Source organism: Melozone crissalis, unplaced genomic scaffold (assembly GCF_028551555.1).
Source record: "Melozone crissalis strain CALT ecotype California unplaced genomic scaffold, PUWL_Pcris_2 ptg000023l_1, whole genome shotgun sequence".
Lineage (NCBI taxonomy): Eukaryota > Metazoa > Chordata > Aves > Passeriformes > Passerellidae > Melozone > Melozone crissalis.
In genome coordinates, this window is record NW_026535801.1 from 20274237 (window position 1) to 20297575 (window position 23339).

At 45.8% G+C, this 23339-nt stretch overlaps 2 protein-coding genes across 3 annotated transcripts in view; both read left to right on the forward strand.

Annotated features, from left to right (window-relative positions):
* CHN1 (chimerin 1) overlaps positions 1 to 2644 on the forward strand; it is a 92063-nt gene extending 89419 nt beyond the window's left edge. For both annotated transcript variants that reach the window (XM_054278458.1, XM_054278460.1), the window contains 2 exons: positions 541 to 646; positions 1719 to 2644. In XM_054278458.1, the coding sequence (XP_054134433.1) occupies positions 541 to 646; positions 1719 to 1890 (278 nt within the window). In that variant the 3' untranslated portion in view covers positions 1891 to 2644. The remainder of the gene's footprint in view (positions 1 to 540; positions 647 to 1718) is intronic.
* Positions 2645 to 13281: 10637 nt separating this feature from the next.
* On the forward strand, positions 13282 to 22807 carry CHRNA1 (cholinergic receptor nicotinic alpha 1 subunit). The gene is given in 11 exon segments (XM_054277850.1): positions 13282 to 13316; positions 13318 to 13407; positions 13409 to 13494; positions 15280 to 15425; positions 15577 to 15621; positions 16059 to 16168; positions 16401 to 16596; positions 17216 to 17453; positions 18542 to 18765; positions 20020 to 20259; positions 22170 to 22807. Coding segments are annotated over 11 exon segments (1542 nt in total). The 3' UTR covers positions 22302 to 22807.
* The last annotated feature ends 532 nt before the right edge of the window (positions 22808 to 23339 follow it).

Genomic DNA, 23339 nt, shown 5'->3' on the forward strand with positions numbered 1-23339 from the left:
AAGTGGGTCTACAAGCACAGCAGTAAGCCCAGCTGGAATCTCTCTCCCAAACATCCTGGCTGCCTGAAGCATTTCGGTGATGTGTTCACACCAGCCCCACCTGGAAAGGTGTGAGGTAGCCGTGGGTACAAAACAAGGACTGCATGCTGGCCTTACAGCTCCTTTGGAGAAGGCTTTTTCCAAGTTGTATGGAGACAGCCAAAGACACTGATGGCAAAGTTCCCAGTACCTTCTGCTCTCCCAGAGTTGCACCTGTATATTATTTGTGCAAAACCAGTCCAGTCAGCAAGATTGCCAGAGGATTTTTTTTAGTAGGCTGCAGGGAATCTTTCAGTGGAGTGCAGTTTGCTTTGGGGAGTTTTCTTTGTCCAAAACCAGTCACATCCTTAGAGTGCTCTGAGCCCCTCCTTGGACAGACAAATCCTCCATGAGTAACCCAGCAGAGCTGTGAGACCCTGTCTCCTGTGCAGGCCAGGTTGTTGCCTTTCTGTGTGTGAATTCTGGCTGTTTGTGTGGTGACATTGAACATCTGTGTTTCAGAAACCACGGATCCGGATGAACAGCTGGAAATTCTGCACGAGGCGCTGAAGCTGCTGCCGCCTGCACACTGTGAAACATTACGGTATCTCATGGCACATCTGAAGAGGTGGGTGCAACAGCTGCAAAGAACTCTAAGCCACACTCGTTTTTAGCAATAATCCATGTTAGCACCTCCAGAAAACTCTGGTCAAGGCCCACCAAATCCTGGAAAGGGCCTGTGGCAGGAGTGGTACCGTGCACAACAGCAAAACTCAGGCACAGGGGATTATCCCTTGCAAAGCAAAACCAAGGTGGAACGTTAGGGTGTCCATTTTAGTTTCTCAAGTAACACGAACTTACTGTCAATATGTAAGATCATTCCCTCTCCATAGAAAAACTACTTTATTTTAAGGTCGCTTCTGCCTTTTTTCATTATGTAGTTCCTCTACAAGTGTTGTCTCTGCTAAGTTTTGCCTCAGGCAAAATTCAGCTACTGAGTTTCTGCCTGATTTGTCCCTTTATTTCAATGACATTTCTAATGGGTGTTTTAAAATGGACAAAGGGATGAGAGACATAGGAAAAAAATTCCACCTTACAGCTTGTGGAGTGTGAAATTAATTTTTCTTCACCCTGTTCTAAATTAGCTGTTGCTGCTCTACCTAGCAAGTTGCTTTTGCACACCATATTTCTGGTATAAGGGAATGATAAGGTAGAAAGGTGACAAAATTCACTATTTTTAAACTTCTGTTTAATGCTTTGCTAGAAGGAGCTGTGCTGCTCAACAGGCCATTGCCTTGCTGCTGAATTCAGGTAATCAGACACAGCTCCTTTATTTGGAATACTTACAGACTGGAGACACAGCAACTCAGTAACATCAGTCTGACCTGTTTTCAAATAAAAACTAAGGCAGAAAGGGAGAAACAGAAGAAAAATCTAGAGTTTGTAGTTCTTGTATACCAAAGGACTTGTTCATGCAGTGCAGGTGAGCATGGTCTGTGTGCTCTGAGGGGGACAGACACTGAGTCACCACAAACCCCCACAGCATTTGCTTTCACTCACTCCCGAGTGTTTCACCTGACACTCCCATGTGCGACCTGCTGGGAAAGGCACACATTTCTGTCCTGTCTCCCTGATTTTCAACATATGCAGGCATGGTCTGGCACAGAAGAAATGTGAGAATCACTGGGGTTTTTTTGCAGAGTAACGCTCCATGAAAAGGAGAACCTGATGAGTGCAGAAAACCTGGGCATAGTTTTTGGACCAACCCTTATGCGAGCGCCGGAGCTGGACGCGATGGCCGCGCTGAACGACATCCGCTATCAGAGACTTGTGGTGGAGATGCTTATAAAAAATGAAGACATTTTATTTTGAATATTTTGGGGGTTTTGTAATAAAAAAGGAAGCAACAGTGTTCTATGGATGAAGGAATATTTTAAAGTAATTTAATGGCTCTTGTCACTGAATTCCATATTTGCTAGAGCTTTCGATGTATTCAGGATAAAAATGAAGGAACTCTTTGTCGTTTCTGTAGTGCCATTCAGCTGATGTTGAAAAAGGTTAACACATACTTTCCAGTACTAGTAATCCTGGGTGTTTATCATGTTGAAATAAAAAACAAAATGCCTAAAGCTATTGCATGATTTGCTCCCTGTTCTCCCTGTTCTGGTGAGACTCATTCCATGAAGAAAACAACTGAACTGGTGCAGCATCTTTGTTCTGGATAGTTTGTGATTGTAATTCAGCATGTTTCTCCGTGTAAACCTGTTGTGAATTTGCTTTTTGTTCTATGTAATTGGTTTCTAATACTAAAAAGAAGGCAGACTTCTGTGAAATGGAGCCTCTGGCCATTTATTGACATTTCATATTCTTCTCTTCCTCTTCTGGGGCTGATTTCTTCCTGGGTTTCTTTCCATTTTTTCATCATATAGTAATTTGTTTTTAACAGAAACAAAATTGTACTTTAAATGTTACTTTAAGTAATTCTCCATGATGTTTATGGTGGTTGCAGTGAAATCTGCAATACTGAACAGTGTTCCTTTATTATTAATGCTATTTCAATTGTAATTTTGTATTTTTATCTGGCATGCATATATTAATTTATTAAATTTTGCTTTTAGAACTCTAACATCATGCTATTTATTTTTCCTTTCTGAACTTGTTTCAAAAATACTGATTGTTTCATTTCTCACATTGGCACTTTAATGCTGAACAACCTTTGACTTAAATGAGTTAGAGTTTCACCAATTTTGACAAGACTATTCTAAATATTTTGGGTCCTGACACATTGCTAAGGTTCTCACAAATTCCTGTCTACTCTGAAAACTCCTTTCTTCCTTGTCCAAGAAGGCTTCAGAACTCTTAATAAAACAAGAAAAGTATTGTCAAGCCATCTACTACTTCATAAAATATATCTATTGTTATAATTGCCTCTATGTGAACTGGAATGGCAGCTTACAACTACACAGCTGTAGCTGCCCACAGTAGATGGATACACCACCAACTTCCACATGCAGACATCCTAGGACATTTCCTTTGCACTTCAGAGGTTCAGCTCTGGTGCAAGCACTTTGGTCAGCCCTGCAAACACCTCCTGGAGCAGGAGGAGACCAAGGAGGAACAATCCCCTAGTGATCAGAACCAGCTGTGCTGACAGCACACCTGACAGCAATAAGGTGCCTCATTGCATCCCACCCTGCCTTGCCTGTCTGGCTAGGAGAGGAGAGGAGACGTGGTGAGCTGTCTTTCTGCAGCTCTCCTGAGCTGGAGATTGAAGGATGCCAGGGAGGAAAAGGTGAAGATGGGGATGTACACAGGTAAGTGTGTGGGGAATGCTGCTCTGGGCTGGGGGGGCTGCTGAGGAGGCAGAATAGGGGAAGTTTTGAGGGAATCTAAAGTATGGTTTAGTTTGAGGTTTTTTTCAATCATCTGTAGTATTGAAAGTGGCCTGCTGTTATAATTCCTGCACTAATTAGTGCACATTATCACTTTATTTATGGCAATGAACTGCAACAGATGGAAAACTTTGTCTGACCATAGCCTTGCCTCCCCCAGCCCAAAAGGAGGGGCCCACACGCTGCTCAGTCACATCTGCCTTGCACTCCAGCAGCCACACGTGTTCACCTCTACCTTGCTCCAAGCCAGCTCCTGAACATGCTCTATCTCCTGCTGCTGCCCTGACACTCAGCCCTTTGTTTTGGATGGCTCCTCAGGCCATCCACCGCTCCTGCATGCCCTTGGGGATCCCTTGCAGTGGCTCTGGCTGGCCCTGGTGCTGTCCTGTCACTGCACCCAGCTCTCAGCCCCGGCCGTGGCAGCGCTCAGGTGTCCTCACAGTGTGACCAGGAGAAGGGATGTTCTCCCGGGAAATGCTGGGGGTGCGCTGCAGTGCTCCAGCAGAAGCTGAGCCCGGGGCAGGGCCGTGTCCCCAGGGCAGGGCTGTCCCCAGCAGTTCCAGCCGTGGTGCTGGCACTCGGTGTCCACCCGAGCAAAAGGCAGCTCTCGTTCCCCAGCTGTGCAAGTAAACCTGAGCTAGGTGGCTGTAGTTGCCCTTTCTAAAGCATGTAACAGAAAGCACACAGTAAATGGCAGTAGTTGGGATAATTACTGAAATACCCAGCCTCTCTCTCCCTGTCGGTGCTGCTGACACAGCTGCTGCCCTGCAGGCGCTTTCAGCTGCCTTTGGAAGCAGAGGTGCCCGACAGGTGGATCAGGGAGAGAAAAGACCACGGAAAATAGCAAGCCTAGATTGCTCTGGGGATGGTCAGTGCATACCAGGGGGCAAACAAGGTTTGTGAGCTACTAGGGAGCCTCCTGCAGGAGATGCCCCCTCTCAAGCACAGTTTTACAAGTGATTATGATAATGGAAATTTCTGTAGGAAAGGAGGAAAACCTGAATGGGGAGCTACTGCTGAAAGAAAAAAACCAAATAACCCAAACATAATACACAAAAAAAAAATCCCAAAGCCAGAGCAAGCAAAGGCCCTACAAGCCCCCACACCCAAAAGTAAATAGAACCACCCTCCAAAAACCCATGTCAAGAAATGCTGGCGCCAACACCCTCTGCTCTCCCCAAGCCTCACTTTCTGATGGGCTGTAAGGAAACTGCATGCCAAGGGATGATACAGCATGTGTTCAACACCAGATAATATCAATATTCAACTAATGAAGGCTGACCCTGTGTGCCAGGCACCCTGCTCAGCCCACGTGGAACAGAGCTGCCCCTACAGAGTGCACATCTCTTGGATGTGGGTCACATGTTGTGCTAGGGTCAGGAATGTGGGACAGTCAATGAAGTGCTTTCTTGACTTGGAATCCCAGGCATCTGTATGCAGTGACTTTCCTTTATTCTCTTTAATTGCAATTTTTTATTAAGTATGTAGGCAAAAGCCTCCATTTTAGTCTTGCTTTTTTTTACTATTGTAATGAAACTCTGATCTTTCCTGAGTGCTAATCTTTTAAAGAGGTAGTGCAGAAAAAACACTGTCTTTGCAGTGAATTTGAAATTTCTTTTTGCTAACCAGGCAGGTGTTTTGCACGGGCATACAAGCAAATTGCATGATTTAAGTTCCATTTATTAGAATTTTTTTTAATTAAACACAGAAAGCAGGTATTTTTGATATTTGTATTAGTTAAGTGACAATAGAATAAATAATCTAGGTCTATGAGAAGCAAGGGCTATCACCAAGTTGATTTGTTCTCTGAAGGAATTGGTTTCCATGAGGACTAAGTGCTGTCTCAGTGCTGTGGGCAGCTGTGGGCAGCTGGGCACAGACACTGCAGCCAGCTCTCTGGCAGCACCTCGTCAAAGGGCAGCTGGACACAGGAAAAGATGGGGAAAAGGGATTAAACTACAGGTCCCCACTGGAGGGATGTGTGGGCACCCCCATTTCAGACTGCAGAGCTCAGGGAAAGCACTGTGTGCAGAGGCTGTGGGCAGGGAACCTCTGGCAAGGCTTTAGGAGAGCTCTGTGATGGGGAAGCAAGCTGCCTTCTGAAACAAGGACATGAGCTACTGCTAATGTCAGGTGAGCTGACAGGATGGAAAATCCTGTTATTTATGATTTGATGCAATAACAAACTTTTCTGGTCCTTCCCCCTTCAATGGCAAAGGAAAGGAAAAAAGGCTTCTAAAAGCATATATGATGTACTCACTTTGTTCCTGACCTAATTTTTGCATGCTGATGAATGTTCTGCAATGTTTTTATTATAGCTATAATTATATTGCAGTTGGGGAAAAAAAACATTTAGTGAACGTAGCAATCATGGGTTTCTTTTTTAGTCGTGCAGAATTACTGCTTAGCAACTACACCTCAGCCCTGGGAAGCTTATGTAACACACGGGGAGGAGGGCCAGGACGTGTGTGTGCATCCAGGGACTGCCGAGCAAACCAGCAAGGCAAGGAGAGAGCCTGGGCTCTGGGCAGGGGCCCTGTGCCCCACAGAGGGCTGGGAACTGTTGCTTTGATTTTTTAAGATTTCTAAGCTTTCTGATGTTTACATTCTTGTAGCAAACTTTCTAACACACTTTGTTGTAAATAACTTATTGTTTGGCATTCTTTTATGGAAGAAGAGAAATTTGATAGACTGTTAGTTTGTCCAGTGTCATTGGAGAGGTGGCACTTGTACCCTCCAATCCACTGTCACTTTTGGAAAGCTATAAACGTTAGCTTTTATGTCCAGCTCTTCTTCAGTTTTTCAGCACATCCTTCCCCTGCCTTAGTCATGGACATTTGGAGTTGTGCTCTTCACCAGAGCCCTTGCATAACCTGATCATTTCTTCATGGCCTGACTGTCTCTCTCCATGGTCTGGGCCACAGAGATATTCTTCTTGATGCCTCCTGCTAAATCTCAATTTGGACAGCGTGATTCAGTGATTATTGAATGTCTCTTGCTGGTTTCATGATCAGAGTAACATTTTTCTTTGGTCTCTCCCAAGAGTGATGTCAGTAAGCTGCTCAAGGAACTTGTTTAAGAGCTTTTATTTAGATGTCCTTTTGTATTTCTCATATATTTTGTCTCAAGGACATGTATAGCTCCTTGCATTACTCAGGTGTTTATCAGTACTCTGCCTTGGTCAATTGGAGCAAATGGTTCTCAGGCCTCTGGGACCCTCTGATTAATGCATTTCCTGAGGCAATTAGGCCTTATTTTGAAATATATATTTGGCAGCCAGCTAGGATTTATTTTCAAGCATTATGTTGCCTGTAATTTTTCTTTCTTGCTACCAAGCCTAGAGATTGAATGCTAAGCTTTCTCTCCGTGCCTCTTTTTTTATGACTCATTACTAACTCTGTCACTAATGCAAATAGGATTGTACAACTATTAAAATTACTCATTCTATAGATTAATATTCATAAGGTAGTGTATCCTAAAGCTTGCTTGAAGGATCATTCACTAAACTCAAAAGAACTTAACACAGCATCATGCTGTTGCTCACTGCTCAAATCCAGCACCTGCTCTGTTCTCAAAAAGGGGAAGGTGAGAGATTCTTCTAATTTGTTATCTGCTCTTTTATCCCCTTTCATGTTTTCCAGCATCATGATGTTGGACATATGTTGTTTATACCAGGCAACAACTCTCATTTGACATCTCCCACTAAACTGCTGGAGTTCAGGTACAGTGAGGTTGCTGCAAGGTGAGTTAGAGACCAGCAGTGTGGTGCAGGACAAGATACCTCACAGAAAGGGAGGTTTGCAGTCCAGCTGAGTACTTTTATTTAAAGTAGACAGAGGCCAATAATGAAATGGATGTGAGGAGGTGCAACATCTGCTGCAAGGTCAGTAGCATTGACACTTGCAAATCCCTTCCTCATGGAAAGCTGTGATCTTCTCCTGAAAGTACTTCTTCTTGCCATTTGGAGAAAAGGCATCATTTCCAAATGTGTTACAGTACCTTGGGTTTAAATTTTGTTCAAAAAAATCCCAGACCCCAGCAGTCCATGCTCAGTAATCCAAATGCTCACTCTTCTCAACCATTTCAAATACAGTGCAATGCTGAGCCTCTACAGCTCCTTCATGCCCCCTCATTGAAGGAAGAATTGTGGCCTGCCCACAGCTAAATTTGAAGTTCTCTCTCTGTAGCATAAACCAAGAAGGGTTTGTCAGAAGCTGCAGAAAAGAATCAACTTGGCATTGACTTGGGAGGATATTGGCAGTGGGGAAGCTACAGGAGGAGTCACAGGTACTGCCATGGGAAGTGGGGACTGGCTTGTTCAGTGGCCTGGGTCCATCCTTGGGTTGGAAACCTCCCCCAGGAGCAATCTGCCATTCTCTTTCTCTTGGTGGGAGGCAAACCCCCAGTGATGTTCCCTTCTTGCCCTGCAGCTCAGATGTCAGCTCAGCCTCACACCTGAGCTGTGGGCAGGTTGATGACAGTGTCAGTGAAGGATGAGGCTCCTGCTGCTGCCACAACCCTCCTGCAGAGCCAGCAGCCAGCACAGCACCATCCCAGTGACCTGCCAGTGCAGGGGGCACAGAAAGAGGAGAAAGGGAAGATAAAAAGTGCTCAGAATTGGTTACCTGAAGTAGCCAGGAAAAGTGACCAAGGGAATTGCTCACATGGTCACATACTCTTTTTGGTGCAGGCAGTGTGGTCGGGCTGGATGCTGCATGTGTATCATCTGGGCACTGCTGAGCTGCTCTCACCTCAAACCACTGCTGTGCTGAGCTTCAGAGCTGAAACCTGTCCTGTGTGAGCACAGGCAGTGTGCAAGCTCCAGGGCAGTGTGACAAGGCAGTGCAGATGTAGCTTTGTCTGCTAGGAGGAGGAACCTCACAATCAGGCTGATCCATAACCCAAGCTTTGTTAAGGCTCATTAAACTGGAACTGTTTCAGTGCCAGTTTCTCTTGTGGGGCTGCTCCTCTGGCTCCTGCACAGCCTGGCTTGCACTCACACTGCTCCCCTTGCTGTGCAGTGTGTTTACCAAGACATTCCCCCAACTGCCTTGAGTATGGTGTTTTGAACTCCTGTCAAATCCCAAATATTGGTGAGCAGGGAAATCTGGAATTTGTCTTCATGTGAAATGCTAAGTAAAATCTGTGGGGCTGTCAGAGGAGGGGAGCCACCTCTGCCTCCTGCCTGGTGCTCAGTGTCCCAGCCATTTGTGCCTTGCCATTGGCAGCCCCCACTCTCCTGCAGGGACATAGTTGTCTCTCTGATGTTTCTGAAGGTGTTGCTGGAGTTTAGGCTGTATTTTTGTTTTTCTGTTTTATCAATTGTAAACACAAGCTTGTAAGTTCCCTTTTGTCTAACACAGCCAAGATGTTGCAGGCTGCCAAGGAGGCAAAATAAATTTTGTGTGATAGGTGAGAGCTACACACCAGGAGCCACAGAAGTCAGTATTTTCCACTAATTACCAAGAAAATTCTGTGTGTGTTGGCAAAGATCCCAGCATGAGCAATAAAAGTGAGTATTTGGCATGAGGTCAGTCCTGGGTAAAGCACATATCAACAATTCCAAGTGTGTCATGTGCAGGAGTAGAAGTCTGTCCCTGGGAGCATGGTGGAGGGTGGCATTTCCTGCTTTAAAACACTCTGCAGGCTCAGGTAGCCCAGTGAGGTAGATGTTGACTTTTTGAAGGCAAACACTGCAGCCCCAGGTGAGAGGGATGCTTTGCAGGGATCTGTGGGGTTTTCTGGGACCAGTGAGGGCTTATGGAGGGGAAGCTCCATGTGGGGAGGGAGAGGACTTTGCCACTCAGCTCACTGGCAGGATTAAAAATAAACCAAACTTGTTTCAGTGTGTTTATCCAGATCATACCAGCAATGAGAGAACCTGCACCCCAAAGGCAGGCACCCTGAGGCTCCCACAGGGTTACAGAGGTGTTCTCAGGATCACAAAAGTTGATCCTGGCTGTACTCACTGCAGGTGTGATGTGGGATGGTTTCGCCATGGCACTGGAGTTCCATGGGAAGCAGGTGACATCCAGAGGGGTATTTATGCTCTCATCCCACAGCTGGGGTTATATGGGGAATGTGTGCCCCATGTTTCAGGATTTGTTTTGTATTTGGGAGTGATGACATTGCAGAAGGGCTGCAGTCAATTATATCCTTGTGGGCAACAGAGAAGGGCCTGTGTCAATCTGGGCAGCAGCTTTAAGCATTAAAACAACCCTGCATTGCCACCTCTTCCTTCCCCTGGCTGTTCAGTGGAGCACCCCTCAAAATGCCTTCAGCAAAACTCTGAACTATGGAACACTGGCCAAAATAGGTCAGAGCTCATGGGAGCTGAACCAGCAGCTTTCATGTGCAGCTAAACTTGAACAGCCTGCTCTGCAGTTACTCCAGTGGAGAATCATCATTAGAAACAGGCAGATGTATCTAAACAGGTAAATGTGAGCATCCAGAGAAATACTTCAGGCTAAATGCTCCTGTGGTCCCACTCACTGTATGGAATGGGGCAGGGATATGACACATGTATTTCCAGAAGTCAGGTTATGCTGAGCTCCACTTTCTGCACTGCACAGTAACTCTATTAAATACTTACAAATAGCATCTGAATATGCACTTAAAATATAGTAATGTCACCTCCAGAAGCAGAGACCCCTAGGATCTGGTTTCCCTGTTTGACTGGGGACCTTTTCCTTGCTCTTCTCTTTCTTTCCAGACTCAAGTTCTTATTTTCTTTCCAGAAGCATCATTCAGATTAGGTAACTGTGCACCATGTCTCTGCCATAATATGAAAGCTCTGTAATTGCAGAGTTTCAGATCACCACTTCTGAGCAAGTTTTGGGTATTTTCAATTCCTTCGGGTGATGTAATAGAAAATAAAGAAAATATCTGCTGAAACCCAACTTGCCACCAGCATCCGTGGTGATAAAACGTTTTTGTGGGTTGGTGGAGATGAGTCTGAGTATGGAAAACTGCATCTTTGGATTTCTTGATTTGAGGAATTTAATCATGTTTATCAATACGTTCTGACATGTATATTAATGCTTAGCATATTCTTATGGGCACTGGAGTAAGCTGGGTAAGTACAGTCCTCCAGCATCTCAAGACTGTCATTAATTCCTTGTGAATTTCTTGTGGAAGATGTTTGCTCCCCGTTTTCCCTCGCCAGGGAGGGTTCGCGGTCGCGCTGCCGTGCGCGGCTCATCCCTCGTCCAGCTGTTGCCATCTGGTGGCCGCGGGGCCGAGCTGGGATCCAGCGGGAACGTGTGCCGTGAGGTAAGCGGGGAAATCTGGGAACGAACGCGTGGCAAACTCACAAATGTTTGTCTACCATCTGCTTTACAGTGCTGCCATAATCTACTGCCGCCAGCAATGCCATTTTCCCGATACAAAAACGCATTTAAAAAGGAATATACTGCATTTGAAAACTGAAGCTAAAACTGCTGGACAGTACTATTATTTTCAAGTTTTCGTTCCTTTAATTTCCCTGATGTACTCTCTAACCTTTCTTTGTTCTTTTGATTAGTTTTGCTTCTGCTTCTCAGCACCTCCACCCTCCCACAGGCCCTGTTGTCCGTGTGTCTGCTGGAGCCTCTGGCACCGGCTCTCTTCCATGGGGCACTGCCTCTCTGCACACAATTCTGTGACAGAAATTCCACTTAACACCTTGTATTCCTCACTCTGTCCAAAGTATCAGGTGTCCTGCTCACCTTGCCCATGTCTGTGCAGTGCCACTCTGCCAAAGCACCCCACCTGCAGGAATATTGGTTCACAGCTGGCTTCCCGTGGGCAGGAGCCCTTGCAGGGCTCATTCCTCACACATGGATGGAAGGAGCCGTGCCCTACATCCAGCAAGCAGGGAGTTTGCTGCTTTCCAATCCGTCTGAATGAGGCTGGTCTGCCATTACTACAGGGGAAGGTGGGTTTGTGTGAAGGATGAGGAGAGGGCTCATAAAAACAAGCTGAAAAGGCTGGAGTCAAGATAGATGTTAAAAGGGATTTTTGTGTGGGAAAGAAACGTTTGTCAAAAAATCCACTGAATACTCTGAAGGAAAAAAGAAAAATACCCATCCTAGCAACTGATCAAATTCAGGCATTCAGTGTGGCTCAGCCCCTTCCCTTTGCTTTTTCACCTCGGTCGTGATGGGTCACATTCCCTAGCTGAACAACAAGCAGCATTCACTTCTCTATCCATATTTAACTGCAGTAGCTCAGGTTGCCTCGGGTTTTTTGCGAGGTAAAAGGCTTTGTGTCCCTGCCAGGGAACATTTCTCAGAGCCAGGCCGCTGCTCCCCAAAGGCCTTCCACAAATACCTGCTCCTTCCTCTTCCGACACGAGCAATGACTCCCAGCCAGCGGGGGAGGCTGCAAGAGCCACAACCCCTTGTGGGGCTGCAGCCTCGCTGGGGCCCCCACGCCCTCTGCACCCTGCCAGCCCCAAGGGACAGCCCTGTCAGGACAGACAGACAGACAGACACCTCTGCTAGCCGAGAGCTGTCGTGTGCCAGAGTGTGGAAACACTCATCCATCTTGGAGCCCTGCTGGGATGGGCAGGAATGCTTTGGGACCCCGAGAGGATCCGGAGGGCCCTGCTCAGCATTCCCACAATGCCTCCATGCAATTGTATCTCCACGGCAGCTGCCGGCCTGGGATAAAGGCTGGGAGCACTCAGACGCTGGTTTGAAACAAGATCTCTGCAACAATGGGAGCTGCTGGCCAGGAACAAGGCCGGAGTTATGTAGATGGAGAGTTTGAACTGGAGGAGGAATGTAAAGGCAGAGGCTGGATGCTTACTGGAGGGAGGTGGGTGAGGGAAAGTGATTAAAAAATAATTAAAATAATAATAAAGGCATTCAGCATGAAACACCAAGCCAGCTGGCAGACAGCACCAAGGACATACAGCAGAAATAGAAAATACCTCTGGTGTCACCCAGAGGCAAAGCTAGGGAAGGGTTTTGTGGGGAATGTTTTCTGGAAAAGGGAATTTGGAACACAGTGTAAGAATGGCTGTGGCAGGTCACCCAGAGCCATGTCCTATCTCCACATGGCAGCTGCCTGAGAAAAATGCAAGAACACCATTAGCATTTGGCAACCTACCCCCAGGACACCACCCCAGAGTCAGTGACAGACTTCTTAGGGGGAGTGTGTGTATGTGTGCATTCAATAGTATAAAATTATTTGGCAGGCTATTTTTTCTGAACAGGGATAGACCTCTGCAAACAGACAGTCCTGTGGCCCCCAACTCCACTGCAGACATGGTCTGTGAAGAGCTGTCTTGGTTAAGCTGGACAACTCTAATTTTACCTCAATATCCTCTACTTTTTATCATGGGGACAGCAAGTGAATCCAAATCCGCCTTCTCCAGACCGTTTGGGATTTTACAGACCCTACCAAAGCTCTCTGTCTTGCTTTCAGACTGATGGCTCATACTCTCTATCTGTTCCAGGTACAGAAGCCAATTTGCACTGTGGATGTTGTTGTCACTTTCTCCTGGGCCTCTTCCAAGACTTTTGAAACCAGATGACCTGAACTGCAAAGAACATTCACAGATTTATAGTGGCACCTTTCCTTTTTGCTTCATCTCCTGTCCTGGAAACTGATGGACTGGCTTTTCTCATGCTGCTGAACACTTCAGAGGACTCTCTCTCTCAAGGTTTTGTTCCTGAGTGATATTGTTGAGCTCAGAGTAGATAATCACGTATATATGAGGTAGATAGTTGTGTGTATATAAGTGTGTGCAGTATATATATTTGTGCTCAGTTACTTACAGATAATTCTTTCTTAGTTTATTTGTGTGTGTATTTGTTTAGTAAGTCACAGACCACATTGATACTTAGAAAAAAAATGACCTTCTGTAAACCACAGAGGATATTTGATGGGTAAAGCACACTGTGCTCCCATTTCCAGCCCGGTGGCCCTCAGCTGTCACTCCCAGAACAGGTGCTGTAAACCAACACCCTGCTGGGTGTGCTTTGGCAGCACAGCCCCCTCTGAAGAGACTGAGTGCTTTGTGCGCGCCTCCATCTGTATGACTGTGGCAAGAGGATGATGAAGGTCCATTGTGTGCTCCTCCTCCTCATCTGCTCAGGTAAGGTGTTCCAGCCATTGCCTTGAAGGGGGGGTGTCTCCTTCCAGGGCTCTGCATGTACATCAGCACGAGCAAGGATGTATTCCAGGAGGGGCCTGTCCCACTGGTAAGGTTTTATGAACACACCCAATCATTTAAAAGAAAGCTTTGGAGTGCATTAGTAGCAGCTCAGATATTTGTAATTTCAGGCACCAGATATTTTGAGCGGAGAAGTTTGTGTTTAATTGGTTTTGTCTCTGCAATCTTTTTCTCATGCTCCTGTTTACCTTAGTGCTACCTGTATTTCAAAATATGTGAAAGGATCTAGTAAGCATGACTTGGAACGGGAAAAATCGTTGCAAGAAGTTTCATTAAGTTGTGGGGTGACTGACAAGGAGGTAGAATTGATTGGCAGCTGCATGTGTTGTACTGAGCTAATTCTTTTTGAACTGTCCCTTAAAAGAATAAATATTTGTAATCCTAAAAGGTTTTCAGAAAATTCAAGCAGTATACAAAATTCCTACCAAGCTACACCAGAAGGGAACAAATGTGAAAGGATTTTAATTGCGTTAATAAAGCATAGAGCTTCAATTAGATGGGTTGTTGTAATCATAACTTAAACATTGAAAGATGCCTCCTGCCTACCCTCACTCAGCCTCCTGGCAGAGGAAGCAAACAGTGTCTGTCTGCAACAGACAGCTTTTCTGATTGGCATCCAAGTACTTTAATATAATCTCATGGCAGGACAAGGCCAAGGCAGAACCCTTGGCAATCTCAGCTCAGCTATGTAGAAGAAGTTGATGAAAAGTCAGTTAGGAAACCAGCAGAAATCCTAGCTTAGGTTGGAGTCAGCAGCAAAATTCTTGTTGACTTCTGTGGTCCAGGATTCAACAGAGAGTGGGAGACAAGGGTGCAATCTGCCAAAAATGCTTGCAGTGAGGCTCAACTCTTCTGTTCCCTCTCACCACCTTCAAGAGGGGAGACACAAAAACATCCCCAGGCACCCCTCCCATTTGCTTTCTCCCCTGTACCAGCGAAGCAGCTACAATCTGAGGTCATTGTGTGCCTGCTACAATCTGAGGTCATTGTGTGCCTGCTCCCCCTGCCCCAGGCTCTCTGGAGGCAGGGCCCATCTGTTCCCAGTGCTCTTGCTTCTTGGCACGGCAATGCCATGCACAGCACTGTGAAGGCTCCACTGGAACGGGGTTGTTCCCTGCCATTTTCACCTGGGAAATTTTTCTTTCAAGGCTCTTTGGCACAGTACAGCCAAGTCATGCTGGGCAGCCTGTGGGCAGAGCTGGCCATGGACCCACCCCACACAGTGAGTGGTTTCCTTCTCTCACCACCTGCACAACCCAAGCAACTCCCATTGCAGAGAGGAGCTCTTGTTCCACTTAGACTGCAGATGCAAGGAGTGGGGATGGTGATGCCTTCTCCATGACTGGTGTGCTTGGCCCTCACCTTTAATGTCAGTGTCACAGAAGGGCTGTGGGGTTGAAGGTGGAAAAGGCAACATTAGAAACCCCTGAGACTGGATATTTTCGGTGTTTACCTGCCCATAAGTACTGCATGTTAGCACAGTTTCAGGCTGGAAGACTCCTGATGTTCAGTCTGATGTTCATGATCCTGCCTGTTTGCATTTGTTCATCTCCTGGTGGGAGGCCACTGTCACAGGGAGGACTTGGTGTCATCCCCCACCAGCAGCTTGCCTGGCAGCGTTTCCTCAGTGCCAGCCTCAGACCGATGGTGCTGTAGCCTGTTCCCTGCCCCTCCTGACTGTCGTTGTCCTTTCTGGCTGTTGTGCAGCTGGGCTGGCCCTGGGCTATGAGGACGAGACCCGCCTGGTGGAGGACTTGTTCAGTAACTACAACAAGGTGGTGCGGCCCGTGGAGGACCATCGCGACGCCGTGGTCGTCACCGTGGGGCTGCAGCTCATCCAGCTCATCAGCGTGGTATGCTGGGACACGGGTAGTGTTGAGTCACTGCCTCATGTGATACTGGCAAATGGTGGTGTTTTTCTAAGGAAACAATTTTCATCCTTTAATCCTGATGCTTGCTGATACTGCCTGATTTTTTTTTTTCATCCCTTTCCTTTTTTTTAAGGATGAAGTAAATCAGATTGTGACAACCAATGTGCGCCTGAAACAGGTAACTCTAAATATTCTTAAGCATTTCATCTAATTCAAATAAATGCACTCAACACAGTCAGGAATTGACTACACTCTCATACCTTCAGGGGCAGCCTGGAGAGGTGGGTCAGACAGTAGAGCATTTCTTCTTACTGAGATCTAAAGATTAAAGTGCTCTAGATGCTAAGAGTTTTAAGAAAAGCATTTGGGGTTGTATTTCAAACAGTAGGCTTCTGATATCTTTGTGTTATTTTCTTTTGGGGTTTTTGTTTTTTTTTTAATAAGCTTCTTAAACCAAAGTATAAGTTAATGTAAGAAATGAGCTGGGGGTCCCACTCCCACATGTTTATGCTTACCTGCATGTCCCAAAGCAAGGGAGGAGCTGTTTCTGGGAAGTACTCAAACTAACCCCACTGCTGGGAGGGGCTCTCAGGGACCGAAATCTTCCCTCTTTAGCAATGGACAGACGTCAACCTCAGATGGAATCCAGACAACTACGGTGGCGTAAAAAAAATCCGCATCCCCTCAGACGATATCTGGCGGCCAGACCTTGTTCTTTACAACAAGTAAGGGGTGCCAGCTGCTCAGGGAGGGAGGAGGGAGGAGCTCTGCCTTGTGGCACCACCTTGGTGGGACAGTTTTCCCATGACATCTGTTCCAGTGGGTACAATTCCTCAGAGGAAGCCTCTCCAGGAGCAGGCACTGGGGAGTCATTTGACCCACAGCCAGAGAAATCCTTTTGTGACTCTGCTGATTATGCTGCCCATATTGCTTTCAATGTCCTTGTTCCTTCCGCAGTGCAGACGGGGATTTTGCTATTGTAAAATACACCAAAGTCCTTCTGGAGCACACAGGTCGGATCACCTGGACGCCACCAGCCATTTTTAAGAGTTACTGTGAAATCATAGTCACACATTTCCCGTTTGACCAGCAGAACTGCAGCATGAAGTTGGGAACTTGGACATACGATGGCACAATGGTTGTTATTAACCCGGTAAGCAAGGAGTCTGTAATTGGGAAAAACAGCAAAGACCTGTAGGTGTTTTTTTAAGAGAAATCTCAGATTTAGAATGGAATATGACCTAGTTCTGACAGGAAAAACAAGAAGACCCTACATGTAAAAGAGAAAATTCTCATTTGTAGATCTAACACAAGATTTCCTGGTTTGGCTCCTAAATTCTTCTTACATATTATTCCTGTGCCCTAACAGTCTCCTGTCTGTCCTCTGGCAGCTTTGCACCACTTTTTATGGTGCTGCCTGTTCTACTTCTGTTTGTTTCCTTGGGTTTAGAGTTTTTTTGAGGGGGTATATTTTCTCTGCTCATAACTTTCCATTGCCAAAGACTCCTTCCCTGTCCCCACAGGTATGTCTCCTACCTGTCATATTTTTTCAGTCTACTATCCCTGAATGTTTCTGTAGAATATTCAGGTCAATGCTGTGTAGAGGCTGGTATTCTAAGGAAAAATAACATAGATGAGAGTTTTTTACTCGCAAAAAACCCCCACAAAGTGCATGAGTTATTTGGAATCCCGTTCCTGAGCCAAACCTGCTAAGTTTTGATTTGGCTCAGAATACCTGGTGCTAAGAATTTGCTGGGGTGTTTTGCTGCCAGGAGAGCGATCGTCCAGACCTCAGTAACTTCATGGAGAGCGGGGAGTGGGTGATGAAGGATTACCGTGGCTGGAAGCACTGGGTTTACTACGCCTGCTGCCCTGACACGCCCTACCTGGACATCACCTACCACTTCCTCATGCAGCGCCTGCCCCTCTACTTCATTGTCAACGTCATCATCCCCTGCCTGCTCTTCTCCTTTCTAACAGGGCTCGTTTTCTACCTACCCACAGATTCAGGTATGTAGATTCATTCATTCTACTTCCATAGAAATTACTCTTCTTCTCTAAGAAATTCCTGAGGAATTCCCAGTATTTGAAACCACCAGCCAACTTGAATGCCAGTGCATACTAAAACTGGGCATTTCCACTGAAAGTAATGGCTTTAAATATTCTGCAAAGAAAGGATAAGTGCTGAAAACTGAAACTGTTGATAGAAATAAACTGGGGTGCTTTCCCACAGAAATTGCTGACTAGCTATCCAGTTAACTTCTGCAAACTAAAGATTTAGCTGGATAATTTTTATGTTTTGCCATAGGTAGTCAGTATGTCAGTATGTCCAGCAGTAAAATGAGCACACAGGGGTGACAGAGGCCCTTTTGCATTGTGTCAGAGCAGAGAGCTCGTTACCTGTTCACACACACGTCACCTCCTGTGACACAGAGTAATCCTGACCTGTTCTGGCCTCCTTTGTCTCTGCTGAGCCACTCATGCTCCCTGCAACCATTTCATCTGCTTCATTCTTTTTGCCTTCTGTCAGCTTTTCACACCACTTAATTGCAGTGTATGCCCCTTCTTATTAAATACTTGATGCATTTTTTCAAGTGGAAAACTTTCTACAAAGTTGAACTGGATTTTAAAAAAATGTGTGAATAATGTTTTGTAATTCATTTTTGACACCTTCCACATGCATAGCAACTGACCTGATGTCAGATGTGATTTTAGTCTGCTCTCTCAGCCCAGAGACAGAGAGTAAGGGAAGCAAACCCTCAGGAAGCTGTGGAGCAAGCACAAAGGTGCATATGCTGCATTGTTCAAAATGCAGAGCCCACCAAATGCTCCTAGCAAGTAAAAATATTCAGCACCCACCCACACCTCAGCCCAGTCATTCCTGGGAATTCCCACCTTAGTGCTGGAGCAGATGCTGTTAGGCTCTCAGGTTTGCCAAGCCTACTTCTGCTTTGGATGCTGGCAGAGATGATGGCCCTGCAAATGCACACAGGTGTTTGTGTGAACAGCTCTTACCCATCCTGCTTCTCAAATCAATGCTCTCTGTACTGAATGATAGGAGCAGCAATGATTTTGGGGGTCTGGCTTTTTTATGACAGGTGAGAAAATGACCCTCAGCATCTCTGTCCTGCTGTCCCTGACTGTGTTCCTGCTGGTCATCGTGGAGCTGATTCCCTCCACCTCCAGCGCAGTGCCTCTGATTGGCAAGTACATGCTGTTCACCATGGTGTTTGTCATCGCCTCGATCATCATCACCGTCATCGTCATCAACACCCACCACCGCTCCCCCAGCACGCACACCATGCCCCCCTGGGTCAGGAAGGTGAGCTCTGTGCCTTGGTTTCACCTGCTGCTTTCACCAAATGCTCCAGATTTTATTGGCAGGTCTTCTAATAAAAGTCAAAAAGAATTGGGGAGGTAAACGCATCACATTAAAGAGCACAAGAGCCAGTGTTTACTGCTTAGCTGTGTGTAAAGTCAGCAAGATTGCTAAAGTGCTCCTTGAGTTAACAAAATTGTGCACTGGGGTAGATCCTTGCAGGGAACATATGAGACAAAACATGGGCAGCTAAAGGTAGGGAATGGGAAAAGAAAATGTCCATCTGGACTCGAATTATGTATCCTGGCCTAATTCTCCACTGACTGCAAGGCACTGCTGCCTGCCAGTGACCAGCCACCAGCCTGCATGAGTGCAGAGCACAAAGGCCACTGGGAATACCTGAGTTCAGCATCCCATTTTGCAAAAAATGGTTTAGCAAAAGCTAAAAAATCTTCTCTGTAGTTTTCCAGTATAGAGTTGCTCTGCAGCCCTTGGGAGATCCTTGCACAGGAGTCTAAATGGTAATCAGATTGGTTTTCTGTCATTACAAGTTCTTTGCCAGGGAGACAGTATCAAAGACCATCTGATTTATTCGGTAATCCTTGCTGTTTTGAAGCCTGCCTGGGTTCATACTAAACCATGACACGAAAGGAGGTTTTTCTGTGTATTTCTAATTATGTTTTTAAGGTTACAGCTTATATTAGATTCCCTCTGCAGCATAAACAACCCCTGCAGAAGGGAAACTTCAACAGGAAACGCTGCATGTGCTTAACATTGCTCTGGCAGCAAATCTCTTACTGTAAACCTTATATGCCGGTATAGCAAACATTCATAATAGCAAAATCAAACCTAAGTAGCCAAAAGAGTTTCTTTGCAGTCCATTCTTCAAATCAGATTTGTAGGCAATATGATCCAAGTTAGATGGGATGGCTGGAGCTCTGTCAGCCCGTGCCAGCTGAGGATGTGCTCTGTGGCATCACCCTCTGCTTCAGGTGTGGATGCTGGGTGTAGGGCAGGGGGATGGCTGGCAGCAAACACGCCGCAGGCCTGCGGGGACTCCCTCTGCCCCGGGACACGAGGTGACAAAAGCCCCGGTGTGACTGAGGCGTGGGCTGTGACACAGTCTGAGAGGGAATGTGCAGCAGCCCCAGCACGGGAAGCATCGGGGAGGGGAGAGGCTGGTCTTTGTTCAGCACAGCTGCAGCTGTAGCACAGCCCCACAGAGCAGCCACCGTCATCTTCTCCCTTTGTTCGCAGATCTTTATTGACACCATCCCAAATGTCATGTTTTTCTCTACAATGAAACGACCATCAAGAGACAAACAAGACAAAAATATTTTTTCAGAAGATATTGATATTTCTGACATTTCTGGGAAGTCAGGTTCTGTGCCTGTCAATTTCTACTCCCCGCTTACCAAAAACCCAGATGTGAAAAATGCTATAGAGGGAATCAAATACATTGCAGAAACGATGAAATCGGACCAAGAAGCCAGTAATGTAAGGCTTTTTTTTTTCAATTTTGTGCATGATTCATTTCCAGCTTTCAGTTTGCTACATCTTACTTTTTTGGCAAAATATCCCTGCCTTACAAAAACATTCCAAGCCTTGGTTTGGCTCCAGTAGTGGATGGTCTTCTCCCCTTAAGGGAGTCAACAAGGAGCAACAAATAATTGTCACAGATGTTAATTGAATATTGGCTTCCCAAAATAATAGAAAAGGAAAAAGTGTCAGTGCCAAGATTTTCTTATGTGATATGTGAAGCCATAGAGATGGAGTGTCTGTGAGTAGGAAACCAGTTTCAACAATTATAAGCAAGTTCCAAAACACATTTCTTCGGTCTCCCACTCAGGCATCTTGCCCCTGTAGTAAGTAAGATCCTGCTGTTTTTGAAAACCCAGGAAGCAAGGCAAACTCCAAAAGCCTAGTAGTGCTTTCTGAGAAGTGTTAAATGTAACTTACAAATTATATTTCCAATTTTGATAAGGTTTTGTTTTATTCCTGAATACAAGTAGTCCCTCCAAATGAAGTATGTTATGAGCTACTCTGATTACTGACTTTTTCCACATTGCAAGCCAAAGGAAGGATAAAAGCATATAGTCACACATGGCAGTGTTCCCTAGGAAAACCTAGCTCTGCCTCCTTCTAGCACATTCAGTACAATTAACCCCTCTTTTATGTCAGCTTTCACAGCTCACGCAGATTTTGCAAGGCTAATTCAGTCCTGGTATTTCACCTTCCTAGGTGGTCATAGTCCTTTCCTGTTGAGCTGCAGGCTGGTCTGAAGGCAGGGGAGCTCTCTGAAAAAATAATTTGACTCACTCTCTTGAAAAGGAGGTGCTTCCTTGCCACCGACAGGATTTACACCACGGTGTTTGTTCCTGTGACCAAATTCCTGGAGCATGTGGAATGGCTCTGGCTGTAGTCTCATGTTCCCCGTGACTCCTTTGCCTCTCTGCAGACAAATTGTTGTCTTCAGCAGGGCTGGCATGGCTTCAACATCTCTGGGCTCCACTTCCTCCCTGGCTTACAAGGAGGGTCTTCAGGTTACCAGCAAACTCCCCCTCGGAAGTGGAGCCCAGCTGTTTGTGTCATCTGGGCACTAGTGATATATCACTTCCAGGGGGTTTCAAAAGTCAAGTTTCCTAAATAAACCAAAGGATCTGAAGGCTATCACTTCATTGCATTTGCTTCTGAACCACCTCAAAACAGTACTCATTGTCAGTGTCCTCTAGATAAATTACAGCAGCCTCTTCTACTTATGGCAGAACCAAGGCACAAGCAGAAGGTGCTTTAGGCCAGCACATGTCACTCCATCAGGTGGAGTTCCAGGGTGGAAATCACGAGCCCTGCTGTATTTGGGGCCTTGCACTCTGCATGTTCTTACTGTGCTGGGTTCCCAGTGAAAAGGTACAGAGCAAGTGGCTCATGGTGTCCCACAACTAGAAAAAAGACTAATGGAGCTACCAAGAAGGTTTTACAAGGCATTAGAGTGTATGGAAAGCAGGGGTTATGGTTAAATTATTAGGAATTGCCTAGATATCTCATGAGAAAAAAAAAAAGCAAGGGAAAAACAAAAGTCATTTGAGTCAAACTAAGCATTTTGCTTTCAAGATTTTAAACTTTCTTTCAGAAGCAACAATTGGCCTAATAAGCTTTTCAACATTTTTTTTAATGAAATTGTTCAGCAAATTGCCAGGGTTTCTGGTTAGTTTAGTGTTGGAACTTGTATTTCTAGGTTGTTTAGGCTTTCTTAACCACTGACCTGCTTTTGAGAAGAAAATGAGCATTTTTTGCATAGCAATAATGGCACTTAGGGAAGAGTCTTCCCCTTGTTCAAGATAGTAAATTACGAGAATTCTGTAACAAACTCTGCAGAGATCTTACCATCTCCTTTGTTTCTTTCCCAGGCTGCAGAAGAATGGAAGTTTGTTGCAATGGTGCTTGATCATCTCCTCCTTGGCATATTTATGCTAGTTTGTTTTATAGGAACATTAGCTGTATTTGCTGGTCGCCTTATTGAATTAAATCAGCAAGGATGAACGTCAGCTGGAAACTATTTGCTGCCCTGAACATCTGAAAGCACCATGACCATCAGAATCTGGCCAGCCTCTGAAAGGTTCACTGACAGCAATCAGTAACCACTGGGAAAGAGCAGGGATAATAAAACATAAGGCCCCATACTTAGCACTTCTGAGCCGCTGCTCAGTAGCATTTAACTGCCAAAAAGAAACACTTGCATTAGTGGTAAAAGTGAATGGCTGTCAGCCAGGTTTTGATCTGTTTTACCCTTTATTAAAAATGTTAATGTATAATAAGGTTGTCTGACTTTGTAAGCAACAGATACTATTCCAGTGAAGTCAATAGCAGTGTAATAAGCTTTAGCTGAGCTGTAAATCTGTATCCAACTTTGGCGTTCAAGCTGGTTTTAATATCTACTCTGTGGCTTTTGTATTAGCAGAGTCACTCCTCTGATAACACTAGATACAACCGTCAGAAATATCTCAAACTCCATGCTTAAGCACTTGATTTTCATGCACAAATCTGAACTGACTGACTGTCATGCAGGACTCTACCCACAGAATCTCTTGCTGCAGCAAAGGGGAGAGTCTTTTCTTTACAGTGGGAAGGATCCAGCCTGTTTCTAGAATAATCTCCACATTCAGCCTACTCTGCTCTTGGAAGGTTGGTTTCCACACTGCACCTTCGACCTTGAGGGTGTTTATTAAACACAATTCTCTGTTTCCGAAGCTGTCCCCTGCCCCGCTGGTCCGGCTGCGGCTCCCGGCCGTGCCCGAGCGCGGCCCGCTAACGGGAGCGCTCCTCCCGGAGCCGCGCCGGGAGCGGCCCCGCTCCGCTCAAAACTTGAGCAGCAGCTCGCTCTGGTGGCCACAGCAAAGCACTGCTGCCTCTGCCTCTGCCTGGCACCGCCAGACTTAGTTTACTCCGCATGCGACACAAGCAAGGAGCCTCTCTGCGTTCAAATGATGCCGTGTGGCAATACCAGCAGCGCTGCCTCTTCTTCTCAAACATAAATAAGGATAGGTGGGGCAACTGCGACAAGTTACTCATCTTTTCCA